At 39.8% G+C, this 16349-nt stretch overlaps 1 protein-coding gene across 1 annotated transcript in view; it reads left to right on the top strand.

The window, feature by feature from the left end:
• Positions 1-11277: 11277 nt before the first annotated feature.
• GPM6A (glycoprotein M6A) overlaps positions 11278-16349 on the top strand; it is a 383459-nt gene continuing 378387 nt past the window's right edge. Inside the window, exon 1 of the mRNA XM_055276464.2 lies at positions 11278-11565. Coding sequence (XP_055132439.1) covers positions 11562-11565 — 4 coding nt within the window. The 5' untranslated portion in view covers positions 11278-11561. The remainder of the gene's footprint in view (positions 11566-16349) is intronic.

The following is a 16349-nucleotide window of genomic DNA, read 5'->3' as shown; positions in this document are numbered from 1 at the left end:
CTGAGATAATGCCCATGGATTATACATGGGAAGAGATTCAGAACTTGTTAATGGGTCAGAAGCATGACAAAGCAATGACCATCCATCTGCTCCTGGGCTACGAGAGATCTGAGATGGAGCACTACCCCATTATCCTCAAGCCTCGGCTACAGCTGATCCCACCAACAGCTGTACTCCTTCCTCACTTGCAAGGTATAGCATGAGATCTCTGCCACCTCAAAGCGGCAGAGTTCCAATGAGCCTGCCATTCCCACCTTTAATTCTTACTCTAAGAATAGCAAAGACACGGAAGCAGCCTAGATGCTCATCAGTGGTGAATAGGATAAATAAAATGTGCTACATATACACTAGAATACTATGCAGCTGCAAAAAATGAAATCATGTCCTTTGCAGCAACATGGATACAGCTGGAGGCCATTATCCTAAGCAAATTAATGCAGGAACAGAAAACCAAGTATCACATGTTGTCACTTGTAAGTGAGAGCTAAGCATTGGGTACACATGGACATAAAGATGGGTATAGTAGACAGGTACTAGAGGGGAAAGGGCTGAAAAATTATATATATATTATGTATTTATATGTATAATATTTATATATATAGTAGACATATATTAGAGGCAAAAGGGCTGAAAATGATCTATTGGGTACTGTGCTCACTACCTGGGCAACAGGATCATTCATAGCCCAAACCTCAGCATCACACAATATACTGGTGTAACATGCCTGCACATGTACTCCCGAATCTAAAATAAAAATTGAAATTATTTTAAAAGTCCCCTTATGACCCCTTCTGTGGGGCACTGAACCACTTGTGATCTGCTTCTACCCAATCCATGAATCACTCAATATTCATATGAACTCATTAAATTTTTTCAAAAACATAGTCAGAGTGCCACAAGAATTCAGTGGCCTGGGCAGAACCAGGAATCAGAGTGGAAGGCCAGTGGCTCTGTGAAAGTGCCTGCTGGTCACCTAATCTGCCTAGAGGTGAAGACCACCTCCTTACAGCATAGCCCTCCAGTATGGCCCTGTGGCCTCCCTCTCTACTCACAATGCCGGCAGCATTGGTGGAGCCCAAGTTGAAACTGATTTCCTCCAGGGTCTGTCCTCCAAATGAAACTCCCTTCACTCTGGGCAGTTTGGAAAGGTGCACAACCAGCAAAATATGCCTGAGGATGTGACCCCCAGCCTCTTCTTCTGACAACAGCCAGAGCCTGCAGTGGGGCACTGGGAGGTTCTTCACCATTGATCTGCAGATATGTATGTTTCCAGTTGGCCAGAAACATAACAGCAGGAAGCTGAAAGCAGTGTGTATCAGACATAACAAGGTGGGCAGCAGAGGCAGGAGAGGCAGTGATAAAATCAAGAAAGAATGTCAGGAGTTCAAGCTGTGCTCCCTGATTTTACCTGGAGAATGAAGACCATGAGCTCCACGGAGCCCACCGAGATGCCAGAGATCAGCCAGATGCCTGGTCAAGGGAGCTTTGTGCAGTGAAGAATGGAGGTGTCCAAACTCTTTCTGTGGGGTTCAAATTAAGATGATATTCAGCACCTTTGAGGCCTTCAAAAGCATTATCTCCAAAATAACTGGTAAGCCTGGGGAACTGCCAGTATTCATCAGAGAGACAAGAGGAAAGACCTCTGGCCCTAGTCATAGGCCTGGCATTCTGCCCCACCTGGTGAAACTATAGAGACTGGACTGCTTCGAGAACATGGTTCTGTAAACATAAAGAAACAAAAACAAAAACAAAACAAAACAAAACACACACACACACAATTTAAAACAACATATGCTAATTATTGCATTTAAATGTTAAGGAAAACCACTCTGCTTTATTGCTGTAGCTGTCACAAGACACTTACCTACAGCTTTGCAATGGGGAGGCTCAAAACCCTTCAAAATTCTCTCGTGACCCAACTGCAAACCACAAAACAAAATCACTTTCCTCAAGGGAAACCAAAGCCCAGTGAGGCCATCCTAGGAATAGAACAAAAAGTAATGAATTGTAAAGGAGACTGCATTTGGAAGCTGTTGTGTTGGTGTTTCTGGCTGGGAAAATAAGGCCTGAGGGTCATATCTGTACAATATGTATTTTGTAAAACAACCACTTCAATCTTTATAAAACTGAAACAAATGAGCAAAAACGAATCCAAACCAAAACAAAAAGCAAACACAAAAAAGATCTGAGTCTTGTAGATTGAACCTCCACTCCCTGGAAAATCAGCCTGATCTCCCCATCTTTTTTATCATTGGTTACCCTGCTCAAGGATCCATGATTTCCTCTTGGTCCTTATTCATATATAAATTATGAAAAATTATGCTTCATATTTATGGTATACATCGACTGTTTTCATTTATTCCCTTCAGCAATTTTCATAATTGCAGCTAACATTTGTATAACTGTTTAAAATTTTCAGCCTTTCTAATGCATTATCTTATTTAAATTGGACTTTGACATTTTTTTCTTTCTTTCCAATCCCTATAATCACTGTGGTGTACTGTAGTATCCCTATTAATAATTCTTCCAGCACCTGTCTTCAACGACTTGCCTCAATAGCAGGAACTGTCACTTCTGCTGAACTTTGCAAATCTACTCGTTAGTCTTTCCCTGGATCTCATTGCAGTCCAAATTTCTCAGCCTCTGAAATATTAAGGTCTAATATAGCAACAGCGGAACAACAACTTTTGTCTATCCCCATCTTTCAAGCTTTATTTACACCAAATCTGCTCTTAAACTTCCTTTATCCTTTCAGTACCTTGTCCCCTTCTTCTCTCACAGTCCATTGCTACTATCCTGGGGTCTTCTTTCTTCCTGTTCTATTTCAGACCCAAGATGAATTAACTCCTTTTGTTGTTTTTGCCATCAACCTTACCTCCTTCTTCTTCCTACCGCTCTACCATTACACTCACAAATGCTCTCAGTTTTCTATTAATTCAGCTTTCTGTTTTACCCTCTCCTATAGCCAAGTTATAGATTGGTGTCTCTATAAATTTAGATGCAGTCTCTGCTTGGACCTCAATGTTACTTGATGTTTCTTTATTATACCATGGTCACCTCCCTCTCCTCTTCACTACAGCAGCTGTAACAAACTTCATTACTTTTCTTAAGTGGAGCTGCAGCCCCAGTGTGTTCTCTCTCAGCACATCTCCTTCCTAGTACCTACAGAATACTGAGGTTATCAGGCCTCCACGAGGTCCGGAGGTTATCAGCCCTCTGCTCCAAAGTTCCATAATGAAATAAAAATCTTTCTTCTTTTTTCTTTACACTCTCTTTCTCTGCTTCTTTTTCTATCTCAGAGGATTAGGCTGTGTTCCAGATAATATCTCTTCATTCTACTCTAAGAAGTAGATCTCTAAGATTGAAACCTATATATGCATTAACATATTAAACATACAGTTCTTTTTCTTTCATAAATAAACTTCCTCTGACACTTATTGCCCACTCTACCTTCCTTCACTGTGAATTGTAAATAGGTTGTCTACACTCTTTTCCTACCACCCATTTCCTTATTCCTTATCTCTCTGCTCTTCACTTTTCCATAATACTCTTGCTACTGTTTCACCAGTGACTTCATAACCACCAATCCAAAGGGAACTTGTCAGTCTTCGTCTTCTTCACTCTTTCTGTTTTATCTGGTTGACACTTCTTCCTTGTTGAAACCTCCTCTACAGGACTTTCTCTGGGTTTTTTCCCTAGCCTAAGATTATTTTTTGCACTCCTCTGCATGAATTCCTCTTGTCCACAGTTATTAAATGTTTGTGTGTTCCCATTCTCCATTGCCAGTGTTCCTTTCCTCTTATTGAACATTCTCCCTCAGTGAATTAAAAATCATTGGCAATATAGAAATGATATTTGGCTGGAACATAAAATGCCCATTCAATGACCCATAGTCACTCTATGCCTAGATTAAATCCCAATGCTTTTCAAGTTCATGTGACATGAGTAATCTTTGGTAAATAAAACTGGCTTAAAAACTGTTAGTAAAATACAATTAGAATGTCTTCAGAATTGTAGGTATTAAATATAATTCACACATTTTTGCCTGGATCTATTGGACAGACAAATTTATACTATCTCTTCTAGATGTTTTTAAGGCCAAAAAATGATTTCTTCTGTGATATATTTGATACTTGCTTAATTTGTCTGTGAGCTTATTTCTTTGGTTTTGAGTCTTTAGATTCTAGGGTTTAGACACTTGGTCACAGTGTGGGCTAGGGCACAGCACCCAAACCCCATCCTACCTGACCCAGCTGTGCCTCATGGCCATGCAGGGAGGAGTTGGATTCACTAGACATTGTCTTGAAAGGTCTTCCCTCCTTGAAAGAAGTTGGATTCACCAGGAATTGTCTTGAAAGGTCCTGGGCACTGTATCTGGTATGTAACAATTAAAATTGCTAACTTCTAAGGTTTTCCCCTGAAAATTAGGGTTACTAAGAGTTAACATTGTAATTAGTATATAAAATTAAAACTACCAGATATAAGAGAAACATTTCTGTATGAAAAATGTATAAGGAAAGTACAATGTGTTTTGGGTGAGGAAGGTTATAACAAAGGTATGAGAATGTGGTTTTTGTTAAAGAAAAGGTAAATTAATTTTTGTCTAGTTCAGAGGCCATACAAATGTTATTTAAAATTGAAGGGAAAAAATAATAGATTAAATGGATATAGAAAGTTGGGGAAAGAAAAAGAATGAAAAAATTTTTGTTATAAAAGTTTTATACAAATCTTATGTGGTCAAAACTGAGATTAAATGGAACTATTTATAGTATTTTATTAAATTAGTTCTAATATTAACAACACTGATGCAAAGATATATTTTAGTTTTCTCTTTTGAACATGATTTTCATGTAGTATTGACAAGAGATAGTATAATGGAAGATTTTTGTTCACCTTTTGAATAAACTGCAAAAAATAAGAAGTAGAAGGGAGAGTTTGACTCATGCTGTCTTTACTAGGTACTTTGATCGGAAAACTGAGCCTCCTCTCTATCAAAGAGTGAAGTGTTTTGCTTTTGAAATCTTTTAATTATGAATTTGGCTAAATGAATAACTTATTTACAGTGACCTGTGATCCTATTTTGATCAAATATTTTAAAACTTTCTTTTTTTAATATAAAGTGCTTTGAACCTTTGATATTTGATGAACTTCCAATAGTAAATTTTAAATTCTAAAATTAAGTCTTTCTGACCTCAAACTAACTTTTGGATATTCCATAAAGAACCCCTGGAAGTCCAAGAGAGACATATGAGGCTTATGTGATGTGTAAAAATCATACAGAAATACTGTCAAATAAGAAATTTTGCTTAACTCTCCTTTGAGTTATAATTGTATAAATGTTATTAATGTGTTCCAAAATTGTATGAAATTCCTAAAATTCTGATATGTCTTGGTATATGATATCAGTTATGATTATAATTATTATGTTAAATTGCAGTATGCCACAAAAATAACCAAATTTCCTTGTCAATTGCACCTTTAACCATGGCTATTCTGTATCTTTTGTCATCCTCAAACAATGGTTGTTTTACTTTGAGTCTTCTCAAAAAGTAGTTTACAACTGGCTACAGTACAAAATGTGCTTATTTTTAATTGGCTACAGTCCAAAAGGTGCTTATTTTTCAAGGAAATTCATGGAAAGGACATTGCCAAGTGTTCTCAGAAATACAGGTTTCTGAGAACTTTGGAGGTCGTACCATTAGACTGGGTAAAAACTTCCAGAAGTCTAATAAAAAAAACTAATGAGTTCATGAAGATTGCTAACCCAATATCAAGCAGAACAAAAGTTAGTCATATAAGACTGAACTGATAGAGAACTGAAATGATTTTTCTATGATTTTTAAAATTTGAAATATAGCTGATGGTTTTTGTTTTGTTTTCTAGAGTCAAGAAAACTCTTTTTTTCTTTTGAACTATTTATAGCTTACAGTAATTGGTAAAGTATACTTTTGTGATCAAAGTGGAAACATTTACCATTTTCTCTACCTGATGTCACTAGAATTTAGAAACTATTTGTGACTAGTCTTATTTTATGGCAACATAGTAATTTGCATAAATTCAATAAGAATCTGTTTTCTTCCAAAATAATACACAATTGTAGACACTATTTTACCAAGGCTGTGGATGGAATGACATATTTTCAGATATTACTACTTTGAGGAATTGAGGTTGACTTTCTAGAGCTGATTTAAAAAAAAAAACCCTTGTAAATACTGGCCTGGTAGCTTGTCTATGTGGTTCTCTTACAAGGTTCCTGACCTTGCAGCAAGTAGAATGTCACTTTTTGGCAGGTTCAGGAACCTCAAGATATTTTGGAATCCTTGAGAAAAGGGGAATGTACCCAATTCATACAGGTATTGGGCACAGTCTCATAGCAAATCCATGGTTTGGCTTCCTAGCCTTGGGAGGTTTTTAAAAATCTAATGTGATATTCCTTATGTAAAAGTTCCAGCAAAGCCAACTTTAAAAAAGCCTATATAGCCAATCACTGTTCTTGCTGCACTTTGTGTAAATAATTAGGCCAATTATAATAGGAGTAAAACTTACTTTGTAAATAAATTGGTCTTACTATGTCTCATCTTTGGTAGACCTAGGGGACTAGAGAGAGAAACATATGTTTCAGAAGAAAACTATAGTATACCTGTTATTGGATTTTAGCCTTGTCTATTGTTTTTAAGTTTTTGTTATTTGCCTACAATTTGGACTGCATTCTGAATTATTTTCTGGCTACAAGTCTTTAAGGTTTTCAAATTTTTCTCTCATTTTTCTAACTTGAAATCACTAGAAATTAAAAACGTGCTTTTTTTTAAAGCTCTGCAAACTAAAACTAGATAACATGATATCAACTTTGAGGGAAATCACTAGAGCAACTTATATACAAACAGTCTTCATGCCTGTTGATGTCTGGACTCTGCCGAACGTTCATTTGAATACCTGATTCGAACTGCAGTCCAGAAAAAATCTATCAGATTGCCATCTAAAGATGCTTCAGAGATGCTAGAAAAATTAGTTTATAGACTACTCCAGACATAAATCTTTGTTTTTCTTATGTTTCTACAGAAATGCCTCTTACTAAAGATCTGTTTGTCTGCACCATACATGGAGGTCAAGCCCATCTGCCATGCCGCCTCTTGGAATGGGACCCTGCTGTTTAACTCAGCTGAACTTTTCTCGGGACTAAGAGGCTGATTCAAGAAGATATGAGACAACATATTTAAATTTGTTCTTTTCTGCTTATTCCAACTTGTTTTTCTCCTCCTTTGCCTGCCTCCTAAATAGCAACCTTTAACTCGCATCTTTCCAAAGTTATCAACCTTGCCTTTAATACATGAAACTTTCTTAAAGAAAAACTTCCAAAGAGGAACATAAGGAAACTAAAATATTTCCTCTCCAGATATATTTACTTGACGTATTTCAAGAAAACTATTCAGAACAGCTGGAAATTCAAGAATAGCTGAAAAGCTGCGTTTTGTGGGGGGAGATTCGCATCAGTAGAGAAAACCTGCATTGATGCAGCCAGGCTTTCTCTGAGACCTTCCTTTGTCTGGATGTAGGAAAGATTAACTGAAAAGTCTGAAAGAAACATTTACCCTGTGTTCTTGGTGAGGGCTGAGCCCTGCATAGGAAGACCACCTTTGCAAGCCTGGGCTCCTCTTCTCCCCCTCCCATAAACTGTCTTGCCACCGTATCCTATTTTGCCATGGTAAAAGTCCCGATACTTTCTGTAACCTCAAGATGGAATATATGAGATTCTCCACCCCACTGGGGGTTGAGGTAATCACTCTGTGGTTCTCTGTGCTCATTAATAAATTTGTATGCCATTTCTCCTATTTATCCGTCTTTGCTCAGTTGATTTTCAGTGAACTTTCAGAGAGCAAAGGGGAAGTCTTCCCTTGGCCCCAGCAAGGTTATGTCATGAAAAATTTCTAGCCAGGCGCAGTGGCTTATGCCAGCACTTTGGGAGGCAGAGGCGGGTGGATCACCAGAGGTCAGGAGTTTGAGACTAGCCTTGCTGACATGGTGAAATCCCGTCTCTGCTAAAAAATGCCTGTAATCCCAGCTACTCAGGAGGCTGAGGCAGGAGAGTCGCTTGAACCTGGGAGGCAGAGGTTGCAGTCAGCCAAGATCATGCCATTGCACTCCAGCCAGGGCAACAAGAGCGAGACTCCATCTCAAAAAAATAAAAAAGAAAATAAAAGGAAAGAAAAGAAAAATTTATATTAATCTCAGAATTTTACAAGTTTAGCTAAAGCCTTAATTTTGAGTCCCATGGTTGGTAAGTATCTCCATTTTTAAAAAAAGAAGTGTTAGTTATATTTCCACAGGACTTGCTAAAAGGTGATCTAGGCAATGAAACTGAAGATGAGGGATGAGTGGCAAGAATATTTTGGAAACAGAACCTTAGGACTTGATGGACAATTAGGTGACAGGAATGAGAAAGCAGAAATACTGGATAATTAGCGTAAAAAAAATTTACTAAGTTAGATAATGAATTAATTTATATGTTTATTGAATCCCATATAAAATTATGTAACTTGTTAGATTTCAGGGGAGATAATGGCCTCTCTATACCTGAGATCTAGGATACTGACACCATTTACCTCATCACTGTAAGATAAATGAATTAAACATCAACGTTTTGATCTATTCACTTATAATAAGCCAAAGGAAAGACAACATCATGATTTTGATTATTAAAAGCCAGTATATGATGATTTGTATCTTTAGTGTATTCCAAATTTCATATATTTTGCTGGGAATGTTAAAAATATTTATGAACTAGGACGGGCACGGTGGCTCATGCCTGTAATCCCAGCACTTTGGGAGGCCGAGGCAGGTGGATCACAAGGTCAGGAGATCTAGACCATCTTGGCCAACGCGGTGAAACCACGTCTCTACTAATAATACAAAAAAAAAAAAAAAAAAATTAGCCAGGCGTGGTGGCAGGTGCCTGTAGTCCCAGCTACTTGGGAGGCCGAGGCAGGAGAATGGCATGAACCTGGGAGGCGGAGCTTGCAGTGAGCCGAGATCGTGCCATTGCACTCTAGCCTGGGTGACTGAGTAAGACTCTGTCTCAAAAAAAAAAAAAAAAAAATTATGAATTATATTCATTGTTGGAAGATATCACCGTCTTTCTCAAGCATGTGGCAAACCAGTTGGATACTGAGAAACAATGTGGTTAACTGACTAAGATCATGGACTCTGGAGTATTTTGTCTTGGGTATGAACTTCGCATTCCCATTTATTATGAGAATTTGGGCAAGTGCTTAATCTCTTTGTGGATTAATTCCCTCATCAGTAAAGCGGGGATAACAGTATTTTCCTTTTATAGTGAGAATTATATTAGCTAATACGAAGCCCTTAGTACAATGCCTGACACTTAGCACACTGTACTCAGTTTATGTTATAATTATTATTTTGTATTTCAGGATTATCATAGGATCTGATGGGAAGAAAACAAAAAATAGTTCTAATTTTTAGAATTCAAATATTATTCTGAATACGTCTTCAGGAAATAGATTGTAAGTTGCTTGTGGTGATCCTAAAACTGAGCTTATGAATCAATCTCCAAAATCTATCACTTATCTTTTTTTTTTTTTTTTTTTTTGAGACAGAGTCTCGCTCTGTCGCCCGGGCTGGAGTGCAGTGGCGCAATCTCGGCTCACTGCAAGCTCCGCCTCCCGGGTTCACGCCATTCTCCTGCCTCAGCCTCCGAGTAGCTGGGACTACAGGCGCCCGCCACTGCGCCCGGCTAATTTTTTGTATTTTTTAGTAGAGACGGGGTTTCACCGTGGTCTCGATCTCCTGACCTTGTGATCCGCCCGCCTCGACCTCCCAAAGTGCTGGGATTACAAGCGTGAGCCACCGCGCCCGGCCTCACTTATCTTTTTTTTTCTTTTTTTTTTTTTTGAGACAGAGTCTTGCTCTGTTGTCCAGGCTGAAGTGCAGTGGTGCAGTCTTGGCTCACTGCAGCCTTAACCTCCCAGGATAAAGTGATCCTTCCACCTCAGCCTCCCAAGTAGCTGAGACTACAGGCGTGTGCCACCACATCCAGCTAATTTTTTGTTTATTTTTTTGTAGAGACAAAGTCTCACTATGTTGCCCAGGCTGATCTCAAACTCCTGAGCTTCAGCGATATACCTGCCTCAGGCTCTGGAAGTGCCAGAAGTACAGGTGTGAGCCAGCAACTTATATTTCTTGAACAAATGTATTAGTGTTATGCTTTGCTACAGTCACAGTTCATGTTAGTCAATTTCTAGAATGGTGATGCATTTCTGAATGATATGTTGAACACTTTTAATTTTTATTGACTACTTCCTTTCCCCTCCCATAAGAATAACTGTATTCTCATGTAACTGAAGTGCATTTATAACACCACTGCCAGGAGTATACCTCTTCCATTACATGAGAAAGAGCTGTGCAGATGTTTCTGTGGCATTTTAATGATATGCTCTGCATTTATCCATGCATTCTGCTAAAAATATTGTTATTTATTTTTCAAATCACCTTTTCCCCATTAGATAGCAATGTTCCTGAAGGTAAGTAGTCATGTCCATTTTATCTTATTCTTCCACTTGCTCACAGCATGGATATGTATACTTTTGGGTGTGCTTTGCATGAAAAAGCTGTGTACAACACCTTGGGGACTGACTTACTGAAATAACTTCTCCAGTATGACTCCTGAAAGAACTAGGTCAATAACCCATAGAATTACATAATTTTTTTTTTTTTTTTTTTAGCTTGAGGAGACCTTAGAGATCACTTTTTCCAGATCCTTCATTTTACAAATTAGGAAATGAGCCAGGATTGCAACTCATCCTCTCAACTGTCAAGCCCTGTGCTCCTTCAGCCTCATCAACTGCCTCTTGGATTGAGTTGTTTATTTTCCAGGTGATTTCTGCATATTATGATGTGTGTGTGTGTGTGTCGGGGGTGTGTGTGTGTGTTTATGTGTATGGTTTTTAGGACTTTATAACCTTGTCCAATTAAAGAAACATATTTTATGTAGAAGAAAGAGGAGATGACAAAGGATAAATTAAAGGGAGAATTTTCTCTTCCTCTTGTCTTTATTAATGTTGTTATCATTAAGAAACAAAGTGGTACACAGAAGACAAGGCAACATAAAATTATCATATGAAACCTGTCTTTTGGAATAATCTATTTCCAGACTCCACTTAGAGATCATTATCTTGGCTACCGAGTTGGTTGTGGGCTGCTGAGACAACGTGTGTGTCTGCAAGGTGCATTCAATGTATTTAGGAGAGAGACTTTGCACGTGTCTCCAATGAAAGTGAAAGGGGGCGGGGTGGGGGCCTCTGGGGAGGAGATCTACAGTGAAGGGGAGGAAAATTGGCTTCTAGCAGAGGAGGCAGGTGGAAAGAGGGAGGGGTCTGTGAGCCCGCAGAGTCGCCAGGCGCCCTGCGAGTTGTCTCCGCTGGGAGGGGGAGGCTGTCACTTGCCAGGGCGCCAGGAGCCCCAGCGCGGTTTGGAGAACTTGGCCCTGCGCAGCGCCTGGTCACTCGCTCTCCTCTGGGGACTGCAGAGAAGCAGGACCTCGGGCCATGGGTGAGTGCGCGGGCGGGCGCGGACACCTCGCCGAAAGGCTCGGCCTCGGGAATGGGCATTATAGAAAGAAAATGAATGTTCCTCGGCCTCAGACTGCGTCCTTCCCAGCTCTGTTTTCCCCCGCGCGCGGCGTCCCCCGCCCCCCGCCCTCTTGTCTCTGGACTTTTTTTCTGGGAGCGAGGCGATGGCAATGGGGTGGCACCTGGCGGCGAGGGAGGGTGCCCTACTGTTTATAGTGGGTCGGGAGGGTGGGGGGCTGCGTCTGGGCGCTGATCCTCTGCGCCGGCCCCAGGACCCAAGCCTGGGGGTCCGGTCTACCGTGCTTGGTGCGGTATTTGGGAAATAAAGACTAAGAGACCCAGGATCCGAATAGCGAGCGGATTACAGGGAGATCTCTGTCCTCCCGAGTTCCCACGTTTTCATGTTCTCTTTGGGGAGCAAGTTGAAACGGGGCACGAGAAATGGAAACTTCCTAAAACTTCCACTTTGTACAGGTTTGAGCAGAGGAAGGTGCTGGGGCAGGGCCAGACTGGGGACAATTTCTAGTCCCTTTCCAAACGAAGTGCCCATTTGCACAAAAGGTTTGAGGTTGAGGCTGAAGGCTGATTCTTCCTAAACTCGACCTGGGTAAACAGCGCGGTTAAAAGGGCGTCCACACACTGGCTCGGGTCACTGGATGGTGGAGTTCGGCGCAGTTCAGCTTCGCTCAAGTTTCCAGGCAGGGTCTGCTTATTTGGTGCTTAGCGGAGGCAGCTTGGAATAGCTCCAGGAATGTGACTGTGTGTGGCGGAGGGGAGGAAGAACTGGGTGTGAAATAGCTGATTCAAACCCAGCACTAGGACGCAGGGTCCCGCGAGTCACCTCGAAGAGCGAGGGAGAAGCTGAGGAGGAGAAAGCACTCGCCATTCCTGGACTGGCGTATCCATAGGCGCAGAGGAGATGCTGCTCTTCCGCGGTTGCCGACTGCGTTCAGCCCGCAGCCCGAGTTACTCTTCCAACCTCAGCCCGCTCACTTCTTCCAGCCCAAGTCCACTGGGCGCCCCTCCCCCTTGCTTCTCCCTTGTCCTTTGTTGTGAGGGATTTCTTCAAGAGTAAAGGAGGCCTTGGGGACTGACGTGCTCGGGTTGAAATTCCTGTATTCTCACAGGCTCAAGGGTTGGGGATGCTTTGACTACTAATGACTGGAGTTTATAGACAGTAGCCAACTTGGAAGAAAAGAAAAAAGAGAAAGCTGAGGACATTTTTGCCTATGAATGTTAGCTGTGATCAAGACATTCATAGTCTCTTCTTGCTTGACCCCTGGAAGTGTCTTAGAAGGACCCATTTTTAGGGCCTTTGTATAAACAGTGCTGGAAATGGTCTTAAGGAGGACTGTCTTTAAATGTTTTCTGAAAAGGAAGGAGTATTTTCAGGTTAAAAAAGAAAGATAAAACATTTCCCAAGTGTGGTAGAGAGTATTTCGGTCTCTTTTTTTTATTTGGTTGTTAAGTGTTGTGTTCCATTGGAAAGACAGGTCCGGAATATTTTTAATTTTTCTCCTAAACACAACACTTACTGTTCTACTTGACCACTTGAGCCTATAAACTCTTGTTTATATGCTCACACAGGAGAAAAGCTGTCATAAATGGAAAGTCAAAATAATTGACTTGATGTAATCTATTCATTAGCTCTATTAAAAGCATTAAGATGCCATTTGGATCCAACATAATAAAATGTCTAGAAAGAATTACATAATTTACCCTTGCAACCTCAAGCTCGAGAGGACTGGCTGTTAAAGGTAAGGTATTCATAATCTCAAAGTTAATTTTTTAAATTTCCATTTCCATACTATGGTGAAAACAATTTGTCCTGGATTTTGCTTCAGTGGCCATGGATAATTATCAATCATCCCTAATTATAGGAAGGTTTTGTTGTGGGGGATGGTGTGGAGTTAACAACTGAGTTGTCAGGATCCAAAGTTTGGTCTCTAACTCTGAGAAGTTCTCTTTCCTGCCTGTAATCTGACAGATACCTAAACTTTGTCTGTTCCTTCTACTGCCAGAAGTGGATTACATTTTTCCTGTTGTAACTGAGGTCACCAAAAACTTACGTAGTCAGAGGCCTAGTAGAAGAGATTAAAAATATTCCTGAACTCTCTTTAGGTGCAAGTAGAAGAAGCAAGTGAGGAAGCCAGAGGTGAGGGAAATAGAGAAAAGAGCAGGGCTGTAGCAAGGGAGAGTGACAGCATGAAGCCAGAACTCAGGACAGAGATTCAAGTATGCAGTCCAGAGAGTAGAAAGAGCCAATAAGCAGCGAGGGGCAAATGGAGGGAAAGCAGGGAGGAAGTGCATAGGGGAAATAGAAAACATTTGGCCACTTAAGGCCATATCTCTCTTCTTTCTTTTAATTTACTTATGAAAAATAAAACTTCACTACTTAGAGCCTCTTCTATTTAGTGGCAGTAAGGATAGTAGGGAGTTTAGCATTAGAGTCCAAATGGCTCGGATAAGAGGGAAAAACAGCGTAGGAGAATACTGGATTGCACCAACAAATGGAATCCAGTTTTTTTGTTTTGTTTTGTTTTTGTTTTTTTCCTGGTATCGTGAAAACCGAAATGTATCACTTAAAGAAAGGAAGATAGTGTTATGGGGATGAATGTAGCAATCAATTCTCATTTGTCTTAGAAGAAGAAATCTGAACTCTAGCACTGTGGAAGAGAGAGTAATTGGTTAATCAAATATTCTGAATAATTTATAGTCCTTCATATCCATAATGCACAAGGCTGATTGTAAAAAAAAAAGTTATTTGCAAAGTAGGCAAATTGCAATTTTGGCATCTCTTCCTTTTATTGTTTGATTTCCTCATTGATGCCCTCGGCTTCTCTAGGTATGCAGCATGGTTTTCCCTCCACTCCAAAATTTTACTCTGCAGAAAGGATGCAACAAAATAGTTGATACTAAAAAAACTGCAGGGCTAACACATTGCTAAGAGTATTTACATTTTAACTTCAAGTTGAACTTTAACCTGCAAATCTCTAATTGTGGAATTTCAGGCCCCATTGGAAGGATAGATCAGGAATATTTTTAAAATTTTCTCCTGGACACAACACTTACTGTTCTACTTGACCACATGTATATCACTATGAGACCATTGATTACTGTTTTGTTTAAAAAATGATGCTGAATATGATTTAGTCTGACAGATATTATGAAAAGTTTAATGGGAGTTGTACTGAACCTGTCTTGGAGGAATGTGAAACATTTGGAAGGGAAGTGGTTCTAGGTAGAATAAGGAGCTCCTTCTCATGGCAGTATGGAGTTGTGTTTGGGGACCAGTAAGACATGGAGCTGGATTGAAAGGATGGGATTTGATTTTGGAGACCCTTTAAAAGCAATGAGAGGAATTTAGAATTTACATGATAGGAAGTAGAGTGTCATGGAAGGTTTTTTAGCAGGGAAGACATAATGAGATTAGTGAAAATGTTGTTTAAAACAGAATTAGTTGGAGAAGACAGATCCAGTTGTCACAGTAATCCTGGGGTAATATGACATATGTCTAAACCAGTTTGGGAATAATATTATATGATGTATATGATAATAATAGACTATGATATATGTCTAAGCCAGTAGAACCAGAGAGCAAAAGATGGATGAGAGACAGGTCAAGTGAAAAATCTATAAAATTAGGAAATGGAGCAATAAGAGAATGAATAGAAGATTTTGTCTAGAAATTTGAAATCTTGAAGACTGGGGAAATAGTGGGTTCCTTGATAGAATATTTAAAGGATAAACCAAATGGTTTACTTTCTGCATGTTTTGGACAAGAAATTAATTTCATATTTGAAATGTTATTAAGAAGTGATAGCAAGGCCGGGTGCAGTGGCTCACGCCTGTAATCTCAGCATTTTGGGATGCAGGACGAGCTGAGTGGATCAGTTGAAGCTAGGTGTTTGAGACCAACCTGAGCAACATAGTGAGACCGTCTCTACTAAAATTACAAACATTAGTTGGGTGTGGTGGCACACGCCTGTAATCCCAGCTACTCGGGAAGCTGAAGCACGAGAATCGCCTGAACCCATGAGACAGAGGTTGCAGTGAGCTGAGATCGTGCCACTACACTCCAGCCTGGGCAATAGAGAGAGACTCAGCCTCAAACAAAAAGAAAAAAAAAAGGTAATAGCAAGACATCTAAACACAAATATTTAGTATGTTAGGAACACATAATGAGAATTTAATCAGAACACAGGAACAAAAAGGAAAACAAAGATGAAAGGGTTACCAACCTTTAGTGAGAGGAAAACCCATGAACTGAATTATGTATTTGAAAGTGTGAGTATAAGGAGTACCGGCTGAAGGACAGGGAGGGAAAGGATAAATCCTATTTGATTGAAGGACGCCAACTACGTGATATGTACTAAATGCCCCAACATAAGAACAGTGAAATGTGACAACTTAAACATTCTGCATTAAAGAGTATACACATTTTGACAAGAGAAAAATATCCAATGGAAATATTTTGCTCTTACTCAATTTGAGTAACAATGGAGTTGGTTAAGTATCTGTAAATTTGTTTGCAAATTTAGACAAAGAATAATGACGCTCAGTATTGTCTTGAGCTCATAACTTTTTTTTTTCAGGAAAACTGTGACACCCTTGAGACAGTTACGAACAAGGTACAAGAGCCAAGATTTGAAATAGGAGAAGCAGGTGATAATCCCTTATGTCTTTGAATGGGTCCTATAAGTCTCTGGGATCCTGTTTCCTCATTTGTTTAATGAGAAGATTGGGCAAGGTTCTATAAATTTA

The sequence above is a fragment of the Symphalangus syndactylus genome, chromosome 4, assembly GCF_028878055.3.
Source record: "Symphalangus syndactylus isolate Jambi chromosome 4, NHGRI_mSymSyn1-v2.1_pri, whole genome shotgun sequence".
In the NCBI taxonomy this organism is placed as follows: Eukaryota; Metazoa; Chordata; class Mammalia; order Primates; family Hylobatidae; genus Symphalangus; species Symphalangus syndactylus.
Note: the sequence above shows the minus strand (reverse complement) of the source record. Positions and strands in the feature narration are given on the sequence as shown.